The 22,765-nt window shown below is 40.2% G+C and overlaps 1 protein-coding gene across 12 annotated transcripts in view; it reads left to right on the top strand.

Annotated features, from left to right (window-relative positions):
* Window positions 1-22,765, top strand: part of MAGI1 (membrane associated guanylate kinase, WW and PDZ domain containing 1) — a 782,434-nt gene that overhangs the window by 666,845 nt on the left and 92,824 nt on the right. For 6 of the 12 annotated variants that reach the window (XM_056129865.1, XM_056129864.1, XM_056129861.1 and 3 more), the window contains exons 6-9: window positions 5,746-5,828; window positions 9,819-9,857; window positions 15,233-15,290; window positions 19,835-20,019. In XM_056129865.1, coding sequence (XP_055985840.1) covers window positions 5,746-5,828; window positions 9,819-9,857; window positions 15,233-15,290; window positions 19,835-20,019 — 365 coding nt within the window. The remainder of the gene's footprint in view (window positions 1-5,745; window positions 5,829-9,818; window positions 9,858-15,232; window positions 15,291-19,834; window positions 20,020-22,765) is intronic. The other 6 variants (XM_056129871.1, XM_056129870.1, XM_056129862.1 and 3 more) reach the window with 2 other exon arrangements.

The raw sequence follows: 22,765 nt of genomic DNA, 5'->3' as shown, positions 1-22,765 counted from the left end.
GAAGGAAGGAAGGAAGGAAGGAAGGAAGGAAAGAAGGCAAGAAAGGGGGAAAGTATGCTAATGGAGAAAAATAAAATTTGGGGGTACAAGCCAAATATTTGTCTCACCAATCTCACTCAGTATCCTGCTCGAAGTCCTGGCCAGACAGGGTAGTAAAGCAAGAAAAGAACTGAAAGACATGCAGATTGAAAAAGAAAAGAATAAAATTACTCATTGCAGAGAACATGCTTATATAGAAAATTAGAAGTATACAAAAAAAATCTAAACTAAGTGATCTTACAATAAAGCATATGGATAAAGTTTTCATAAAATTGTGTGCTAGTAATGAAAATTATTAAATGAAAAAAAAGATACAATTCATGTTTACTTCTCCCAAACCCTCTGAAGCTAAAAATCACACAAAATATGTGAAGGATTTTCATATATTATAAATAATAGAATGCTGAATAAGAAAAATCAGAAAAAGTTTAAATAAATGGAAAGATATATATAATATTTGAGGATTTAAAAATTCACAGTTGCTACAGTTAAACTTCCAGTCTTCCCTAAATAAATATATAGACTTCATGCAAATCCTGTCAAAATCTTCTGACAGAATTTTTTTTCAGTATGTACAAGTTTACCCTAAATATATATAAAGACAAAGGAACTAGAACAAAGTAGTTTGGAGAAAAATTAAAATCAGATTCACAGTCTTGATAATTGTTAATCAAGACAATAAATACCTGGTAGTAAAGTGTGTGTTATAGATGAAGAGACACATTGTTCCGTGGAACTCAGAAACAGACTCTCCAGTTTTTCCAAAACATCTTCAACAAAGTTACAAAATCATTTCACTAGAGGGAAGAGAGTCTTTCCGTTAAAATAGTGCTGGAGCAAGTGTTTAGTTGGAGGCGGATAGCAGCCTTAAATTTCACATCTTATACAAAAACAAAATTCAAAATGGATCATTACAGACTGAAGTCTAAAATAGAAAGCAACGGGTGGATACTATATCTTTGAGATTTAGGTAAAACCTGTTGGAGTAGTTAAATTTTGATGTATCCATCCAAGGAGCTATTCAGCAATGAGAGGGATAATTACTGCTACATGCAATAACATTGTTAAGGATTATGGTGTATGCAAAACATATAACTTAAAGGCTCTTATCATGTATGAGTTTATTTTTAGAATATTCTACCACTCCTCACATCTTTCTTTCCACTGTTTTTTTTTTTTTGGTATGAAAATCTCCATTATAGTTTTATTCAAATCCCATTAGTGGCTGAAAGAGTAAATAAGTTGTGACATATTCATATAATAAAAGACTATGCTTCAACAAAAGAAAGCCAGTTACTATTACTTCATCAGCATGATGGATACTTATTTTTCTCTTTAGATCATGCAAATGTCTTCCCACTGTTATTAAAGACACACACTTGGGCCCAGTGCATGCATGTTTTAGTTGCATTGCTCAGCAGACCAGACTCTGTTGTTGTGCTGCTTGCATGCATTCGGTTGATGAGCATAGGAGACCATACACTCTGTTGTGGTGCCAGGGAGCTCAAACCATTGACAACACACTCTTTCTTCATGCCCGAAGTCAGGCACTCTACCATTGGGTTGTCCCTGGGCTCACGCATAACCATTTTGATGGGACAAAATTAAATAGATCTGGGGTAAGAGGTTGTAAGGGAACCAGTGGTGGCTCTCTAAGGGCTGCCTAAGGGATCCTTTCGATATGGAAATGCTTTGTATTTTGTGTTGTCTGGATATCCAGGACCAGAGCCACAGTACAGTGGGTAGGATGCTTGCCTTACACGTGCGTGACCTGGGTTCAATCCCTGATGCCACATATAATCCATGAGCACCACCAGGAGTGATCCCTGAATAGGAGTAAGCTCTAAGCACTGCTGGTATAACCCAAGAACAGACAACAAACAAACAAACAAACAAAAAATCACAAAAAAGGGTACTTATTATGACAGTGAGCTATAGTTTTGCAAGAGGTTACCATGGTGGATTCTTGAATAGGGCATGTGGATCTCTGTTCTCATCACTGCTTTATCTTGAGCATTTTAAAATAGTCATTAAAAATCCTACAGATTCTTCTTGACCAGCAGTGATCATTTTTTTAGGTCTTGCTGTGTAGGAATAGTACAGAGTGTGGGCTTGTGTTTGACTTTTCAATTCTGCCTATCTTTAAAAAAAATTTTTTTATCGAATCACCGTGAGGTAGAGCATTACAAAATTGTTCATGATTGTGTTTCAGTCATGCAGTGTTTCAACACCCATTCCTCCACTAGTGTATTTCCCAGCATCATGTCTTCAGTTTCCCTCTCACCCCTTCAAGCCCCACCCCCCATGCCCCTCCCCCAATTCTGCCTATCTACCAACAGAGTGTTCTTGGAGAAATTTCCTTCTTTCCTTTGCTCTCCTCTCCTTCCTATCCTATTCCTTTTCTTCCCCCCCCCACCCCCCCGCTTTTAAATTTGGGGTTATACCTGGCAGTGCTCAACGGCTATTTCTGCCTCTGTGCTCAGGAGTGACCCCTAGTGGTGTTCAGGATACCATAGTTGGTGCCAGGCTGCATGCTAGGCACACGACTTACCTCCTGTACTATTTGTCTCTAGGGCTTTCTTCTAACCTCTCTGTTCTCTTTTATTTCATCTAACAAATTGTAAGTTAGATTTTTCCACAACTGGTTGGCTCTTGCCCATTGTTTCAGCAAAAATCACTCAACAAGTCTAGAGCCCATTTTTTCTTCAAACCAAGAAGGGAAACCTAGATCATAGCTAGGTAGAGTTGTTGCCTTATCTTGAAAGAGATTTTTGTAATCACATTTATTGTATCTTATACAACCTATTAAAAGGTCTAGGGTTTACTGGCTCTGCTAAATACCAAGGTTATTAATAATAATAGCTGCAACAAAACTATGATAATAGACACTCTTTTTCTTTTTGCCCAAGTCTTTACCTGTACTGTCACTGAAAAAATGAAAGTAATCATTTCATACTAATATTTCTTTCAGGATTATTGTAATAATTAAGTTATAGCATACATATAAATCAGAGCAGATTCTAGAGTTGTCAGTGGACAAATAAGCAGTATTGGTTGTGCTGTGTGTGACTATATTACATTTTTAGTATCACTGTAGCACTGTCCTCCCCTTGTTCATTGATTTGCTCGAGCAGGCACTAGGAAAGTCTCCATTGTGAGACTTGTTGTTACTGTTTTGGCATATCCAATACGCCATGGGGAGCTTTACAGGCTCTGCAGTGCAGGTGGGATACTCTCCGTAGCTTGCCGGGCTCTAAGAGAGGGACGTAGGAATCGAACCCGGGTCGTTCGCGTGCAAGGCAAATGCCCTGCCCGCTGTGCTATCACTCCAACCCCAATGATGCACCAGAAAATATTCTAAGAAGACAGGTGTGACATTTGGTACCCCATCCAGAGGTAACCTGGCTCTCAGTTCCTCCAGGAAGTTCCCCCTGACTCCGCCGACTGGGAAACGGGAGCACTATCTTACATTTTAGTAGTAGGAATTTTTCATTTCATCATCCTGTTATTCGTCGATTGCCTCGAGCAGGCCCCAGTAACGTCTCTTTCATCCTAGCCCTGAGATTATATTCAAGGCTCTTTAGGAGAATGAGACCCATCATTGTTACTGGTATTTGGCATATTTGGTAAGCCACAGGGAGTTTGCCAAACTCTGCCGTGTGGGCAGGCTACATTCGGTAGCCTGCCAGTTTGTCCAAAGTAGGAATGAGATAATAAGGTGTCATAAAAAGATGTCCTGATAAGATGTTGCGGCCTCGATCGCGTCTGCGCGATTCCTGGAGGTGGATTTTATAGTCTCTGAGTCTTGGCTGTTGATGGGATTACACGGCGCCAGGGGGCCAGGTGGTGGGTGTGACCCCCGCCTACTGGAATTTGGAGGATCTGGGTGGAGGATGCTCGACTCCAATCCGAGTAGGCTGGGAGATCTCGGCCCTGGAACCTGCGTGGATTTGTCCCTCTGCCAGTACCTTCATGTGTGCGGAGAGTGGTCTGCTGAATAGTAGGAATAACGTGGGATAATGTGTGTGTACATTTGCACATCCTCTTTTCAATTAGGCTGTCATTTTTTCAACAGTTCATAAGATTTGAATTCAACAATTGACAAATTGTAATCTGAAATTTTAAAATATCTGTTTTTCAACATATTTACAACCTAAACATAAGGCTTGCCCTAAATGAGTGTTGTTTCCTAACTGTCAACACATTTTAAAATTTTCTTATTCTCAATTCTGGTTGGGCTGGAGCGATAGCACAGAGGGTAGGGTATTTGCCTTGCACGCAGTCGACCCGGGTTCAATTCCTCCACCCCTCTCGGAGAGCCCAACAAGTTACCGAGAGTATCTGGCCCACAAGTTCCCCATGGCATATTCAATATGTGAAACACAGTAACGAGTCCCACAATGGAGATGTTACTGGTGCCCACTTGAGCAAATCAATGAACAACAAACAGGAGGACAGTGCCACAGCACTACAATTCTGTTTTGTAGCTAGAACCACTGAACTTTGTCCCTCCTGTTTAGCTTACATAGAGTGGATAAGGAGCTCAAGCAGAACTTCATTGTTGTATATTTATCTGCTTTGGGTCAGTTCCTCCTGTCATCCTAGGGAGATTTCTAACAAGATTGAAGGTCAGTGTTTTGAGAAATATTTCTATACAATAACAGACCCTTAAAATCTACGGAAATATATGTCTTTGGAACCATTTCCTCTAGAATAAAACCGTACTCCCCAGAAGAAAGCTGGATGACATGTTTAACTTCTCCAAGCTTTTTCTTGCACAGGTTCTATTTATGACGGGTAATTTGGGGTTGCCTTCACTGTGTCTGAAGCATAATGTGGGACAGTTGTATTAATGATATATATTTGGAGCTTTGAGGTACTTATATGAATCGGGATAGTTTCGTGCTGTCATGAGAATTTTTTTTTTTTTTTTGCTTTTTGGGTCACACACAGAGATGCACAGGGGTAACTCCTGGTTCATGCACTCAGGAATTACTCCTGGCCATGCTCAGGGGACCATATGGGGTACTGGGAATTGAACCCGGGTTGGGCCGTGTGCAAGGCAAATGCCCTACCCTCTGTGCTGTCATTCTAGCCCCTGTCATGAGAATTCTTATGTAATATAAGGAGTAAAAGAGTAAGCTTTTTGTGAATTACAGCATCCAAGATTTAAGTCAGAGAAAATTTAAAATAAACTGGCATTTTTTTTTGACAAATGTGAAGAATAAAATATGTCTAGACAAGGGGAGAGAGTATAGACAGGATGTGTCATTTGGAACTCATTTTTCAAAACCAAAACTAGTATTACACTTAAAACTTTCCTTAATGTTCCTTAATGGAATGATTATATCTTAGGAAAGTTAAAAGCCTACTAACACCCTCCTCGGGCTATTTTAGAATCCCAAGCTTGAGCTTTCTCCTGGACTGGATTTGCTGCTCTTTGAATATTTTGGAGGTGGTGCGGGTTTTGATGGTTTGGGGGAACTACACCCCACGGTGCTCAGGACTACTCCTGACTCTGTCCTCAGTGGTCACACCTGGTGGTACCGGGGATCAAATCAGGCTTGGCAACATGGAAGGGAAGCAAGCACCTTAAGGTTTGGTTTGTTGTCGAAAAGTATCATTGCTTTGGTTGAAAAGTGTATAATCCTTTGTCATTGGGCATCTTCTTAAACAACATTTTTTGTTTTTATTTCTGGATTTCAGCCATAACACAAAGACGACATCTTGGTTAGACCCTCGGTGCCTGAACAAGCAGCAGAAGCCCCTGGAAGAGTGTGAAGATGATGGTAAGAGGCGGGTTCGTTTGAGTGAACTGGGGTCTTGTTCACACATGGAAATTTTAAAGAGCTGTAGCACGGTCACCCGGGTTTTAGCACTGAGCTGGCTTTGTAGTGAAGAGATTTCTGTCTAGAAGAACGTGAAGAAAACTCAGGAAGTCTATAAGAATATTCAAACCAAAGATGGCTTGTGACATAATATAAAACCAGGACCCTGTCCCTTAGAGTATGGAAATTCTTAGAAGGGAATGTCAGGAGTTTTTCTTCGACTCTAGATATTTCATAAATCTATTATTGTTCCAGTCTTGACCTAGGGACAGACAGCAGATCTGTCTTAGAATTGTTTTCGAATCTCCGTGTAACCTCAAATACACTTTAAATATTCTAAGAGTGTACTTAAAGAGTGGGGTTGCAGTGTTACCCTTGCTTTCATTATCCCTATTAATCTCTCAGAGTAATTAACTGGCTAAAAAAATTGATTTTAAAAATTTATTTCAGGGCTATTTTGATTTCTACTAACACACACACACACACACACACAAACACACAAAACCCCTAATGTATTCCTTTGCAGTACCTTGAAGTTTGTCCCAAGTTCTACCAAAATTACTTTTTGACATGGATGAATTAAATGGGAAATGGTTTGTTTTTCTACTCATAATTCATCTCTGCCACTTGAATCAGTAGTTTGGTTATTGGATCCATTTTTTCTTTAAGATAGTAGAGCTTTATTAATCTCTCCTATGGGACAGAATGGGTGTGTATATAAACATGAGGTCTGTTTGAAAATGTAAGCCAGTGCAGTATAACACTGTCAAAACCTGGCACTCTAATATCCTTCTATTACATAGGGATTTCAGATTATATGAACTGAACATAAAATTGGATGTTTAATATTTATCTGAGTGATTTCATGTGGAAACACAAATACATCTGAATGAGGAAGTCTGGCTGAAACACTCATCTTTCTGGTTCCATTGCTGAAAAAGAAAAATAATACATGTGGTCAGCTGTCTTTGCATGCTTATGAGATAGGAGGCTAATTTGCAGAGACAAGAGCATCAAAAAATGTAATCCACCATTAAACAGAACTAAGTCTTTACGTGATTCCTGTTGATTCTTTTAAAACACACTTTAGACCCTCATTCCAAATAGACTCCCTGATGTCAATGTCAATATTGAAAATATATGAAAATCTCCGCTGTTGTAATTTTCCAGATGATAGAAGATTCTAATAGCTTTTACTGAGGAAAAAACTACTCGTGGACATACTGAATGGTTTCGTTACCAAGATGTAATTTTTAATTCTTAGAATTCTTATCATTGATGGTAATGTTATTTCTTATGGAGCAAATATTTCTTCATACCAGTTGCAGTTAGTTTAGTAATTATCCCTTCAACATTAGAATTTATATATTCTGTCTAGAGGAAATTAATTATATGTATGCCTGTGTTTTTGTGTACACAAACAGTATAAATATGTTACTAGATTATACCATTATAACAAACATCAGCTCCCATACCTATATTTTCTGTTGCCAATTAAAATCTGGCACAGTCTTCCTTGTGGTATCGTTTATAGCATGATGCAGAGACCAGTAGCAATATTGGGCACATTCCAGTCAGTATTTTTCTCTTTCTGACTCTATGTAGGCCACAGGCACATGGAATAAAAGTACTCTAGTTTCTGTAGCACGATACAATTGTAAAAAAATAATTCTGTTTTTTATTTTCTCTCAAAAGTGGGGGACAAATTTGAGAATCTGATCCGAGTGTGTAACTCCTTTTGTCATTTCTATGTATTGAGTTCTATTAAAAGTAGAAGCTTTCATCCTGGCCTTTGAGCTGCAGGCAGTGTTTTAATCTGCCTGGTTAATAATGCCAACTGGTTGCCTCAAAGAGACTTCAAACTCAATCTGATTAAAACCTGACTAGTGATCTCCCCACTAACTACCAATCTGGTCCACGGTAAGTTTTCCCTCTCTCAATTCAGGGTAAATTCATACATTCTCAAGTATGTCCCTTGATTTACTCCATTTCTTCACACCCATTCCAAATCCATCTACCAGCTGAGTTCACTTTGTTTCCCAGCGATGCAGGGAAAGTTTTCACTCTTCACCCTCTTGACCATCCACGTTCAAGTCATGCTCCTCTTCCCCCTGCACTCTTGCCCATTCTCCTTGCATTGTGGTGAAAGCAATCTTTACAATGTAAATATGATTTTCTGATCAGGTGTTATGACCTCTTCCTCAAGCAATATTCAATGGCTCTGGATTGGCTTAGTAAAGCCATGCCCGCATCCTGTCACTCCACGTCTCTATTACTTCCTCACTCACACCCATCCCTGCTCTGTCCCTCATATCCACTAGCCCTCTTGCTTCTGGGTCTGCTCCAGGACAAACATGCAGCCCTCTCTGCTTCAAATATGCTTTCATTCCACAGAGCGACTGAACTCCTTTTGCATATCTAGTGCACTCTAGGACCTATCAATGAAAGCAGCAAACCAGAAGTCCCACTCTTGGACAGCTTAAGTTCTCATCAGTGTTTATCCTCAAGTCTTTTTCATTAAATTTTGCATGTCCTTCAGATGACTGCTCAGGGACTTTTCCTGTGACCTTGCCCCCAGGTACAATTACATTATTATATGTCTTCCTCTAGGGGACTCATGGCAGTTTTAATTTCATTTTTATTAATATGAGCTTTGGGCTTGTCTCTGCCTTTGATGGATTAGAAATGTGTCTGTGCTCATTTTGGCATCTCTGACACCCAGTACAGTGACTGGCGCATGGCAGATCTCATCATCAGCATTAACAGTATTTGCTCCCAGTGGGGCCCAGCAACAAGGTGGAAAAAATAAAGAAATGAATAAAGCCCCCAAAGATGTTATTTAATTATATCCTGATGGGAATTTTAATTAAACATTTGCTGGAAATCTGATGACTTTTGAAAAGAGACAATACTAGTGCCAATTCTTAATGTTGGCTGTGGATAATTTTAAAAACAAGATTTCATAAATTAGGTAAACCTCTATTAGTTACTCAAACCTATCATTGATTCATTTTTCATTCATTCATGCGTGCATTTAAGAAATATTTAATACCTGCCATGTACCCAAAAACTGCACTGGGCAGGAGCGTATTGCAATAGTAAACAGGCTGGATGTCTGCATTTACAGAGCTTATAGCAGAGGGGCAGATAACCCGCTCTGTAGTTGGGAAGATTGTTGCATGTGTTCTGCATTTGCTTCTCAATTCTATAATAAAATAGTTTACTGATAACAGGAGACAGTCTAGAATGGAGATGGTCTTGACTTGTTCCACACAATGACACTATTGACACCATTTTCATTATAATAATTCTAAGCTATATGACTTCAAAATCCTAGACGAACTATATTCTGCCTCCCAATACACTTTTCAGGGCAACCTTTAAAAGCCTTGCTTCCTTGATGTACATCAGACATAGTTCATCTTTCTGACTCCAGTTGAGGGATTGAAGCGTAGCTCATTTTATAAGCTGAGTTCTCTATTTGACCTTACCTTCTATTTTTCAGGCAGCAATATTACTTTTAAGTAATGCTTTAATTGTGAGTCTAATTGCCTCACTGATTACAGGATTTATTGAAGGATTAAAAGGACTAGTATTGAAAGGTCTAGCAGCTTCGTTTGCTCGAAATAAGGTTTGTAATAAGTGACTTCTCACTTAAGAACACAGAAACCGCAGAGGTATTTGTCATCTTTTATAACCAATCAACTCCTCTCTTGACATGCAAGGAAATGAGCCGTGTAATTATGTTGCCAATATCAGCTCTGACCACTTAGTGATTTACACTGTGGTCTCGGGTTTACTAGCCAAGTCAATGAATTAAGCCACAATGCAGGTAAGGACAAAATAAAATGATATGTTCACTGCTATTTTTCTGAGGGGAGTCTCTTTCTTGGTGCTGGTGTCTGAATATTTCTCTCTCTTTTCTGTCTCATTCCTGCTATTCCTTTGGAGAAGAAGGGGTCCACACCGAGGAGCTGGACAGTGAACTAGGTAAAGCCCTCCCAGCCCGCAGCTGCATGACTTGCCCTCAATGGCCTTGTTCCCAGTGAATTGGTCCATCCCTTGATTTTGTTAGTTTGCACTTCTCCAGCCATGTTTTCCGCTCTAGCTTATGGACGAAAGGTCAGTTTTTCAATGCGTGTGTCTGACTGCAAGCAGCACCCAGCATTTGAGTATATTGTGTCCATACAGAAAAGGTTCAAGCAAGTTGAGGCAGGAGTGGAATATCAAATTGGTGAGAGGTAGTTTTAAAAATTTAGGATTAAGAAAATATTAGAGATCAATGTTAGTGGAACTGTCCATAGATTATTAAATCGTCCTAGCCGTTTTGAGATTTGCTTAATAACTGTCCTCCCGTTGTTCATCGATTTGCTCGAGCGGGCCCAGTAACATTATGAGACTTGTTGTTACTGTGTTTGGCATATGAAATACGTCATGGGGAGTTTGCCAAGCTTTGCCGTGCGGGCGAGTTACTCTTGGTAGCTTGCCGGGCTCTCCGAGAGGGGTGGAAGAATCGAACTCGGGTCAGCCTGGTCAGCCATGTGCAAGGCAAACGCCATACCTGCTGTGCTATCGTTCCAGCCCGCTTAAGAACTAACATTTCAAAATATTTAACAGATTATTTTTTTAAATTTTGTTTTTGTTAACATAGATAAAATAATCATGATTTTAACTATTTTTCTTAGTGTTTAGGACATACTCAGTTGTAGAAATGATGGATATATCAGTGGTAACTACCACTGATATATATATAACTATTAATAGAGCTATCTGGTCTAATTTCTGGCTCTGTACTCAGCCCTTAGCATACTTAGGGAACTATATATGATGCTGATTACTTGTACTGGAGGTAACGCAAATATCATAACTGCTGCAATATCTCTCAGACCCCAAAAAATCTATATTTGAAGATGTTTATAAGTTGTTCTTGTCATCATTCTGGTGGAAATAAGTTGAGTTTCAATCTGTGTTATGGAACAATTTTTAACTTTTTAGAAGAGTATCAATCCCATTTTATTATAATAATTAAAGGGGCCAGGAAGAAAGTACAGGGATTAAAGTATTTGCCTTGGACAGCTGACCCTGGTTCAATCCCCATCACCACCGATGGTTCCCCATGCATTACCAGGAGTGATCCCTAAGCAAAGAGCTACAAGTAAATTATGAGCACTACTGGGCGTGACCCCCTAAAACAAAGCAGAACAAGAAAAAGGAGAAAATTTTTAAAAAGAGAGTATTGGGTTTTCCAAACACAAAATTAGTGCCCTAGTTCACCCAAGCATCTAAAATTGTTGTGTGCTAGCTGGGTAGTATGTGTGATTTACTTTTGTTGTCCCATGAGCATGAGGAAGCAACCTTTCTTGCGTCTGTGGAAATTTGAAAACTTTAGGAAAGAATTTTCTGCATTGTTTATTCCCATGTAGCAATGCAGTCATGTGACAGAAACTTCCCTATCTTGGAAAATACTTAACAACAAGTTTAACTGTCTTCCTAGTATCACCTCTCATGGCCACAGCCATAATTCCAGTAATAGTTTGTGAAGTGCTGAATCCAGCTCCATGACCTTGGTTTCCCCTCTCTTATCTATAAAAACGGGGGGCTGAGAGAGGCACTCCCATGTTGCTCATGAGGAAACTTAATGAGAATGTGTTTTGCTCTTCCCACAGTGATAAAAATAATTTTATTATTTTTTTTACATTTGTATAATTGAACTGATTTCCTCTCCATACTTCCTTCTTGTCATGTTTGCTTTTATTATGGAACAGAGGAGGCATGTGTATTCTATAAAAACGACCCTCATGTTTCCTCTGTGTGGGCAGGCCAGAGCTAGGACTCTTGATTTTTATCTGCACGTGTCCACACATAAAGTGTTGTGTGTACACACATATGCACTATTTTCTGTTGCATTCACTCCAGATTGTGTTGACAAGCTCACTGCCCATTTTCTTAATAAGGGGGTCCTACTTTCAAGAATAGCAGCTGTCAGATTTTTCGTGAACAATGAGATTCCAGATGTGACAAGGACACACCCTCTCGGTAATCTGCTTCAGAGAGATGGCGCCCCTTGGCTGGGGCGTTGGACATAGGTCTTTTGATTATACAGTTGTCATTTCTGAGCTCTGTCGTTTGAACTGAACCAGTAGCTCCATTGTGCACTTTTGGTTTGCAGAGTTAATCACATACTTGTTAGATATCAGCCCCTTTGTCTAAAAACACATCAGAACTGCTTTTTGCTGTCCACATACGGCAGTTAACTAGTGGAGGCAGAGACACAGAAATTAATCCCCTTTCAAGCCAAAACTAAGTTACAGTTTGGTAACAGGTGCCATTGGTTGACCATATTGGCCAAGTGCTATGCAAAATGATTTATAAGCATTCTCTTTCAATCCCTGGTCAACGCAGGAGAAAGGTGTTACCTGAGATGTTAACATGTGGTCTGAGATGTTAAGGAAAATGAGACATTTTAGATGTTATAGTTAAGGTTCTACCCCCAAAAAGGTCTCAGTTAAGCTGGACAGATGATGGCTCAGAGGGGTGAAAAATATGTTTTGCATGTTGGAGGCCTGGGATTGATTCCTGGAACTGCCTGGTCTTCTGAGCACTGGCAGAAGTGACCCCTGAGAACTGAGCCTGGAGCAAAGCTGAACGTAGCTCAAAAATGAAGGTAAAAATAAATTTTAAAAAGAGGAAGGTAGCCATCTGAATCTCTGTGACAGGCTGTGTAGTCTGGTCTTTCTTTTTTTTGGTTTTTGGGCCACGCCGAATAGCACTGTAGCACTGTCCTCCCATTGTTCATTGATTTGCTTGAGTGGGCCCAGTAACGTCTCTATTGTGAGACTTGAGTAATTACAAGGGAATAGAAGAGAGAATAAAAAAAAATCTTCTATCATCAGTATTCTGGGCTGAAGTATTTTCTGCCATTTTCAGTTTTTTTAGAACCAAATGGCAAATTCGAGGACAAACATCTTCCCTTTTTAAATCGATGACCCATTTCTATTTTAAGGATTCAGAGACTAATTCCTATTATTAAGTTAATCACCACATTGGAAGTGAGAAATCTATCTTTTCAATTTAAAATGAGTTTTAGCTTGAAAAACTGGACAATTTCTGGAGTTTGCTAATGTGTTCCAAAAGATGTGTTTAAATTTATAAATTTCCAGAACTATCAGTTGACCGGCCTCATTTCCCCACTCTAGATTATAAATTGTTGACCAGGCAACAGGAAAGGGATCAAATGTGATGCCTCCTCTTGTGTCCTCCTCAAACCTCACCCAAGTGCTTATCCAGTAAGGGCTTGAATTGTCTGCACAAACAGTGCTCTTACAGTTAGTTTTGAGATCCTGGTAATTCCCACACTCTCAGGAAGACTGTATGCACCCTATAGAGATTTGATCAATTAATAATTCAATTTGCAAGTATTAAGTTTTGCCATTTCCCTACTTTGTATTTTAAGCTGAAGATAATCATATTAAATACTGAAGGTGGGCAGATGTTTTGGAAGAGGTTTGTTTTTGTTTCTTTGGAAGCCGCGACTGGCTTCCTCCTGGCTCTGAGCTCCTGAAAAGTGGTCTGCTTCAAACATCACGTGGAACACTTTCCTGCCCTTCCCCAAAACAGATGACTGCGCACCTATTTGCATCTTTCTAATTTTCCATTTTCCAACTCTTTGAAAATATTTTCCTGGTTTATTTTCATTTAAATGGTAATTTTCACTGTTGTAAGGGGAAACCATTTCCCAGGCATTTGATTTGCATCCCTCTCCAAGACCCAGCATATGAAAATGCCAAGTTATATCAACATCTGCCTGTTGAACCTGTCTTGCATTTTAGTAGCTTATGTCTCCCAGAATTCAAAGACTCCTTTAAAACCTGCTGTTTTTTTTAAGTAGAAAAAAGGGAGAAACCTGTCTCTTTGTTTGCAAACAAATAGCATGTGGAGCAAAAACCATAAAATTAATGTCTCTTGATGTGCAGCCAAATTAGAACAAAACATAAACTTTGAGTAATTAGCGTGTGTGTGTGTGTGTGTGTGTGTGTGTGTGTGTGTGTGACTTGAGACTCTGTTTCCGAGTGAAATTTTTGTGGCATATGTAAGCCCCATATCCTGATGAAATGGTCACTGTTTGAAAGTAGTAACCACATGATCGCTCAGCTTTTTGAAAAGATAGTTGTATCTCTAAGTAACTGATAATTCAAGTGTTTATAATATTCTATTCAAGTTGATCTTAATAGCTACTTCTAGGAATAATGATTCCATTTGGAATGTGATTTATATAAGCTAGCATCAACTGTGTATAGATTACGGTAGTACTGAAAATAAGTAAAACTTCTCTGCTGAAATAATTGGTTAATAATACAAAGCACAACCTAGTTGCTCTTCAACTGAAGTGAAATCACCGGGGGCAATGTGCTTTCCTCAAAAGATGCAGATTATTCCAGACTTACTATTACCTAATTAATAAAATTTCAATCTTTGATGTGCATCATTAGGAAAAGACCCTTAGGTCACAGAAAGGCTTTCACAATCACCCTTGAAGGTGTAAATTCCTTCACAGCCTGAAAACAGGATCTGTTTCTGCTGTGATTCGCAAAGTACTGATAAAGACTGGCCTGTCCAACTAGAGCAGTTGAACGATAGACACAGGGAACCTGTCCTTGTGGGCGTTTTTACTTAATGCCGTTTTAGTTTGGAACAAGGAGAAAATGAGATGCATTTGTAATTTTTGCCAGGCAAAAACCGGCACTTTTGCATTGAAAATGAAACGGAAACACTTTCCATCCATGTTTTTGTTTGTATGATAAGGTGGTCTAGAAAGAAAATAGGAAAAGTGTAAATATTTAAGATACGGAGTAGTTATTCAAGGCACATTTTAACTATTTCCATTAAAATCTAATTTAGCAGTTGAGTTAGAATGAAGGCACCTGGGATTGCATTTTATTAACTTTAATTTGCTTGCTCAAAATATCGATAAAGAATTTCTTTTTGTGTAGAAAAATATACTGATAATTTTTTTTAAATACTTGCTTTTTTGTTTGCTTTTAGTTAGGTTATACCATTTTGATTAGATTTAAGGCATTTTTATGAATCTCTCTTTTTGCTTAACTTAGTTGTTTAAAAATCCCTAGGTTTTTCAAGAATATGCTCTTCAAGGCTTGAGCCATAGTACAGTGGGTAGGGCGTTTGTTGTGCACGTGGCCAATCCGGGTTCGAATCCCAGCATCCCATATGATCCCCCGGGCACCACCAGGAGTGATTCCTGAGTGCATGAACTAGGAGTAACCCCTGTGCATCGCTGGGTGTGTCCCAAAAAAGGAAAAAAAAAAAGAATATGCTCTTCTTGCTCTAAATGTTTTTTTGTTTTTCAGAACTGCCTGCTGGTTGGGAAAAGATTGAAGACCCTGTCTATGGTATCTACTATGTAGAGTAAGTGCAATTCGTCCACACATTAGTTGTATTTCCTTTTCATGTACATTTGTGCTCAAGAACATCATCAGGTACAGACTAAAAATAACAGCATTCTAGTAATTATACAATGAAAACATGCATGTACCTTAATTCATCTTAATCAATGAGACAATATTTAGTGAATATATAGGTAGTATGTGAAATTATATCATTCGCAAGGGCAGAATTTGTGTTTTATTTACATCTATATCGTCAAAGCCTAGTAGAGCCCCGGCACATGGCAGGTAATTAATAAATATTAGGTAAATGAGCGAATGAGTAAAGTACGCATTCGTTTGACCAGATCAGTAGAGGCTGCTGATCATTAGGAGGAAGCCCTGTTTTGCCTAGCTTTAGTCTTACTCAGATTTGAATTTCTCAGGGACTATTTGTTCATTTGGATGTTCTAAAAGGCTAGGACAAGGGCCAGAGTAATAGTACAGCAAGAAGAGGACTTGCCTTGCACTAGGCCAACCCTAGTATGATTATTGTCCCCGAGCCTGCCAGGAGTGACCCCCAAACTCAGAACCAGGAGTCAGCCCTCAACACAGGGCTGGTTGTGCCTCCCACACCCGAGAAGCATAAGAAGTCTGAAACTTGAAATGAATTAACAATATTCCACATTACAACATGTGGCCAAGAGTAAGAAGAGAGTTGAAAGCTAACCTACATTGTTCAATCTTCTTTTCCTCTTTGCAGCGTCTCCTGTACCGAGAACCAAACATCTGAATGTTCTTCCTTTTTCTGTGTGTTTGGGAGGGCAGTACTCAGGGATGGAGGTGGGGGCACCTGCAGTAACCGGGATCAACACAGGGCCTCACACCTACAGCTGTGTGCTCTACCACTTGATCCACAACCATATTCTCAGCCCTCCTTTCTGTATTTTAAGTCTTAAGCCCTTATCATGACCTCACTACAACGTACCTACCTTATTCTAGAGTAGGGCATACATTTTGTCCTTTCATCAGAACCCTCTATTATAGGATGACACTAAGAACATGAGAAGCCCAAGAGATTAACCTTTGAAAAAGATACACATTACACATTATATCACTTCCTCTGAGAAAGAAAAGAAATAGCTAATAAAAGACCCTTTAAAAAAAATAAAGCAAGTGCCATATAAATGTCCTATCATCACAATACTGCCTGCCACAATGAAGATAATGGCATGCTTTCTATCCTTCACACTACTGGCAGTGAAAAGTCATTTGTATAATACCCTGGTGATAAGAACATATGATGCCAAAATGCCAGGCTATAAAATGCTCAGTATCTTATTGTAAAAATGATGAGTGATGTATAGCAAGTGTCCTTGGCAGCAGTCACATGGTCTCCTCTTTGCCTACAGGATGGAATGGAGATGATATAGGACATCAGAAACACAAGCTCAATCGTTGTTCTGACCCTCATAAAAATCAGGTTCCGGGGCTGGAGCGATAGCACAGAGGGTAGGGCGTTTGCCTTGCACGCATCCAATTCGGGTTCAATTCCCAGCATCCCATATGGTCCTTCAAGCACTGCCCAGAGTAATTCCTGAGTGCTTGCGCCAGGAGTCAGCCCTGTGCATCAGTTGTGACCCAGAAAGGAAAAAAAAAATCAGGTTCCTCCTGTGGCCTGCATAGGAACAGAGGTCTTCTAGCTTGTTGCAGGCTAATTTGAGCTTAGCCCTCATCAGAACCTCATTACAATGTGCCTTCTTTTAGAATAGGGCTTACATTTCATCCTCTCATCAGAACCCTCGATTATAGGATGACACTAAGAGGTGCCCTTAATAGGTACGTTTCAAGAATTGGAACAGATGATGTCAGTTTGGTGGATGGGGTTTGGTTTAGGGCAGACAAGTTTTTATCTTGCCATACTTAAGCCTTCCAACGGCTTTATTTTCTCAGGTCCACATGCCTGTTCATGTTAGACTATTTCATAGGATTAAATCAACTTCAAGATTAGGAAACAAACAAGTAGGACATAATAGAAATTAAGAATGATCAGTCTTGGGCCGGATTGATAGTACAGCAGACTTAGTATATTTGCCTTGCTCTCGGCCTGCCAAGATTCGATCCCCAACATCCCATATGGTCCTCAGAGCACCATCAGGAGTAATTCCTGAGTGCAGAGCCAAAAGTAACCCCTGAGCATCGCCACACGTGACTCAAAATTACAAAAAAAAAAAAAAAGAAAGAAAGAAAAAGGAGAATCAGTCTTATGGGGCCAGAGTAATAGTACAGCAGATACAGCTCTTGTTATGCTTGTCACCAACCTGCGTTTGATCCTAAGCACTGCATATGGTCCCCTGATCTCTTCCAGAAATATTTCCTGAGTGCAGAATCTGGAGTAACCCCTGACCATCACTGGGTATGACCCAAGAACAAAACAAAACAAGATAATCAGTCTATCTTTACTATTTGATAGGCTTGCCTCATAGAAAACGTGGAATAAAAATATTTCAATTTCTAAATCACATAAGTATGTTTGCAAAATTCTACTGAAGTGATTTTGATGGAACAACGTCTGTATTATTAAGATTAAATATGTGTGTATAACATTATGAGTGGTGTATATGGTACATATATATATACTATAATAAATAAGGCCAAGATAAGAATACACACATATTTATATGTGTGTATGTGCTTTTGTATTTGTCTGTGTGTGCATTTTTGTTTTGGTCTGGCCTGATTAGATATGGAACCATCTGAAGTGTCTGGATCTTTGTTCCTTTGAACACATAATATTCGCTTGGGCTAGCTGCATTTGAAGTTTCTATGGCCTGAGGCTTATACTTTTAATTCTGGTTCCATGTCTATTGATCAAAATAGTTGACAGATGTTGGTGCACTTCTTTTTTTTTTTTTAACTTTGAGTGAATGCTTATGCTTCTTTGAACACTACTGTAGGAAGTTATACAGCAGTTCTAACATTGTGTATGTGTTATAGATTAGTGCTTTTGTTATTTTGTTTGTTTGTTTTTTGTTTTTTCTTTCTGGGTCACACCCGGCAATGCACAAGGGTTACTCCTAGCTCTGCACTCAGGATTTACCCCTGGCAGTGCTCAGGGAACCACATGGAATGCTGGGAATCGAACCCAGGTCGATCACATGCAAGGCAAATGCCTTACTCGCTGTGTTATTGCTCCAGCCCCGATCAGTGTTTTTTTTTTTTTATTTTCACCCTTCTTATACCTATGGACTGACACTGGTCTGGTGGCTTTGAAACCACTGTCATTTAAATGGCAATAATATTTTTGTGGACCAGCAGGAAATTTCTGCAGACTCAAAATGACCCAACGATGAGCAATTGCCAACCAATATTACAGGGGCAGAGGAGATAATGTGGATGATAGAGCACGTGACTAGCGTGTCCCAGGCCTTGAACTCAGTTGCCGACACACATGGCTTCAAGAGAGCCAATGGGCATGACCCCTATAAAAAAGTGAATTAGTTAAAAAATAAGAGATCATAGTTGCCGGTAACATTAAATTTCTTCATCTGTTTCTTAATAATTTTCTGATTTTCTTCGGCACTTTCTGTCAAGTAACTATTTGAAAATTTGGGCAGAATCTGCAGTTAAAATCTTGGGAGCAGTTAGAAATGACTGTGTATATGGGTTTTTGTTGGTTGCTTTGGTTTGAGGACCACATCCAGGGGTTCGAGGGACCATGTGTAAGGAAAGCGCCTTCCTGCTGTATTCTCTGTCGCTCTGGCCTTTGGAGTAGACAGATCTGGTCTCTTCAGTATTTACTAGTTTAAATGACTTATACCCTAGCCATTTGAAAATTTACTATTCTTATCCATAAGATACTAATAAAGATAGAACCTACCTTCCGACTTCATTGAGGTTGTATTCTTTTAGGGCTGGTGCGATAGCACAGCAAGCAGGGCATTTGCCTTGCACACGGCCCACCCGGTCGACCTGAGTTCAATTCCTCCACCCCTCTCGGAGAGCCCGGCAAGCTACCCAGAGTATCTTGCCCACACGGCAAAGCCTGGCAAGCTACCCATGACGTATTTGATATGCCAAACACAGTAACAACAAGTCTCATAATGTTACTGGGCCCGCTCGAGCAAATCAATGAACGACGAGAGGACCGTGACAGTATTCTTTTAAGTCCTGTAAAATGGGCTGGGAGGTAGCTCAAAAGCCTGGAACCACAAGTTTCTTATGCAGGAGGCCCAGATTCCGTCTCTGGCACTGCAAGCACTGCCAGGAATTATTTCAGCAGTCACCACTGAGCTCTCTCAGGTGTGTCCCCCAAACCAAACTAAAACAAACAAAATAAACCCAGAAACAACACAAAGCCAAAGGTCATTAGAAGACGCATCACACAGTGCTCGGCATCTAAGCAGTGAGCCTAGGGGACACCATCCACACACACAATTTCCGTTTCCTCACTTTGCACTCTGACACAAGATGAGCAGCACCTGGAGCACCCGTTTGGCTGCGACCTTGACCAAGGGACCTCGTCTGATTGGCAGTTTGCTTGGGAGATGTTCCTTAACTAAGTCACCTCTCTGCTTTCTGCTGCAGCCACATCAACCGGAAGACACAGTATGAGAATCCAGTTCTGGAAGCCAAGCGGAAGAAGCAGCTGGAGCAGCAGCAGCAACAGCCGCAGCAGCAGCAGCAGCAACAGCCGCAGCAGCCGCAGCAACAGCTGCAGCAGCCGCAGCCGCAGCAGCAGCAGCAGCCGCAGCAGCCGCAGCAGCCAGAAGGTAGGCTATCTCATGGTCAGAGGAGCTCCCGGCAAAGCCTGGGCACCGACACCCCCAAGTGGTCAGAGTCGACCTCTGTGATCATTTCACTGCCTGCCCCGCTGAGGATTCATTTCTCCGTCCTGGAGGAAGAAATCAGCTTCTGACAACCCCCCAGCCCAGAACCCAGAGAGCTAGAGGAGAAGGTCCAATGCAGAGGTCCCTAAGAGCGCTGGACTTGAGCAGGCAGCCGGCTGGAGATGGGAGAGCCTTCCCCTGGCGGTCCAAGCGCTTTGCTTCCGCAGCGCGTAAATTGCGACTGGCATGGAAAACCAGGCTGCTTGCAGCACTTCAAGGACTTTCGTAGTGAGCATGAGTCTGACTTTTAATTTTAGGAACGTTCTGTGTAAGAATCGCCAGGAGCTGATACGATTGAGAGCCTGCCCCCCAAATTTAATTCATGTTCTTCGTGAAGTTATGAATAGTTCAGGCATGGATGACATTAAATTCTTCCCAGCTCCCATCTATTCTCCTTGATAAAAACTAAAGCATTTTTTTAGTGAAATGTAAATGTATCTATATAGTTTAAGAAAAATCAGGACATAATTATATTTACATATAGGCATATATATACACATATACAATCCACTCATATGGAGAGATTATAACTGCGTTCATTAACGTTGATTTACCTTATTGTTTTTAATAGCTATATAATGTTTTTTATGACTAATTCCGTTTATTTCTTCATTTAGCTGTCTATTAATAATACTAGATTAATTTATATAAAGTAAAGTAAAGGCCCTCCCGTTGATCATCGATTTGCTCGAGCGGGCCCAGTAACATCTCCATTGGAGACTTTGTTGTCCAAGTTTCTTACTGCAACTTTTGAAACAATAGACTTAATCCTTTCTCAGTTTGTTGATAGCAAATAAGACACTTCCGTTGTGATAATTTTGAATATCATAAATGTTGACAGAGATAAAAATTGGCAAACTTTTCCTGTGAATGAACATATGGTAAATATTATAGATTTTGCTGTTCATTTAGTCTTAATTACAGCTACTCATTTGTGCCATTGTGGTCTGAAACAACTATAGCTAATGTAAAGAATGGATGTGTGACTATGTTCCAGAGAACTTATAAACAATGATCTGAACTTCATATAATTTTCATGTGCTTTGAAGTTTTCATTGAAATTTTTCTTGATTTAACAATGGGAAGTCATGTTTGGCTGCAAGGTAATAAAAGCAGGCACTGGGAAATTGGTTATGATCCTGGATAGCACATGATCTCCCAACCACTGCCCTAGTAGTAGAACTTAAATACCACTAGATGTGGTTCCCAAAAAAACAACAAGGAGCCCAAACAACAGTGCAGCGGGGAGGGCCTTGCACACGGTCAAACTGGGTACAATCCCTGGCATCCCATATGGTCCCTCGAGCACCAGCAGGAGTGATTCCTGAGTGCAGAGCCAGGAGTCAAGCCTGAGCATTGCCAGGTGTGACCCAAAAGGGGAAAACATTAAAAAGTAAAACAACAACAATAAGATAGACATTGGGGCCAATTACCAGGGCCAAACAACCCTGTAAGCCTTAGTGTGCCAACTGCTGCCATAAACCTTATGTTAGAGCATAAATATGTGTGTGTGTTTCCATGTTAAAAAATGTCCTTTGTACTTTACTCTGTGGGCTGGAGAGATAGCACAGCGGTAGGGCGTTTGCCTTGCACACAGCCAACATGGCCTACCTGAGTTTGATTACTCCGCCCCTCTTAGAGAGCCCAGCAAGCTACTGAGAGTATCTTGCCCGCATGGCAAAGCCTGGCAAGCTACCCGTGATGTATTCAATATGCCAAACACAGTAACAACGAAGTCTCCAGTGGAGACGTTACTGGGCCTGCTTGAGAAAATCGATGAACAGCGGGAGGACCTTACTCTATTTTTTATTAAAAATACGTCTTTAAATATTTTTTTCTAAAATGGTGAAACATGGTATATTGGAAGATGTAAGTTGAGGAATGAGAAGACAGAACTAAATATTTCAGCAGTTGGAGAGTGACCCTAGGATTCATGTCCAGAGTTACTCGCGATAATATTTCTAGGCCTCCACTTGTGAATAAGACTTCAGTTATGACTCAGGAGTATTGGAAATGGGGTTCATTTGGGCTTTGAGGTGAAAGGAGATAGAACCCATCAGCTTAAATCCCCCATCTCTGCCCTGAGACCTTCAGACTTCAGAGGAACATGTCTCAATCACTTTTGGAATATTTCTTCTTTACTGGGTAGCTCTAATGAGGTCTGTCTTCCCTCACAGTCTTTGTTTGGTCTTACTTTGAACTCTGACTAAAGATATCTGATTTTTTAAAATTTTTAATTTCAGACCACACCCAATTGTGCTTAGAACTTTTATTCATTTATTTATTTATTTATTTATTTATTTATTTTCTTTTTGGGTAACACCCGGCGATGCACAGGGGTTATTCCTGGCTCTGCACTCAGGAGTTACTCCTGGCAGTGCTCAGGGGACCATATAGCATGCTGGGAATCAAATCCAGGTTGGCTGCGTGCATAGCAAACGCCCTACCCACTGTGTTATCACTCTAGCCCTGTGCTTAGAATTTTTATACCTGGCTCCATGATCAGGAATAGTCCCTGGCAGTGTTCAGAGGACCATATACCGTATAGAGTACTTAACTCTGGGAGGCCGCATGTGAAGCAAGCACCCTGCCCAATGAACTATCTCTTCAGCCTTGAGATCTGAAATTT

Source organism: Sorex fumeus, unplaced genomic scaffold (genome assembly GCF_029834395.1).
Source record: "Sorex fumeus unplaced genomic scaffold, SorFum_2.1 ptg000072l, whole genome shotgun sequence".
Classification (NCBI taxonomy): Eukaryota; Metazoa; Chordata; class Mammalia; order Eulipotyphla; family Soricidae; genus Sorex; species Sorex fumeus.
This window is presented reverse-complemented; position numbering and strand designations above follow the sequence as displayed.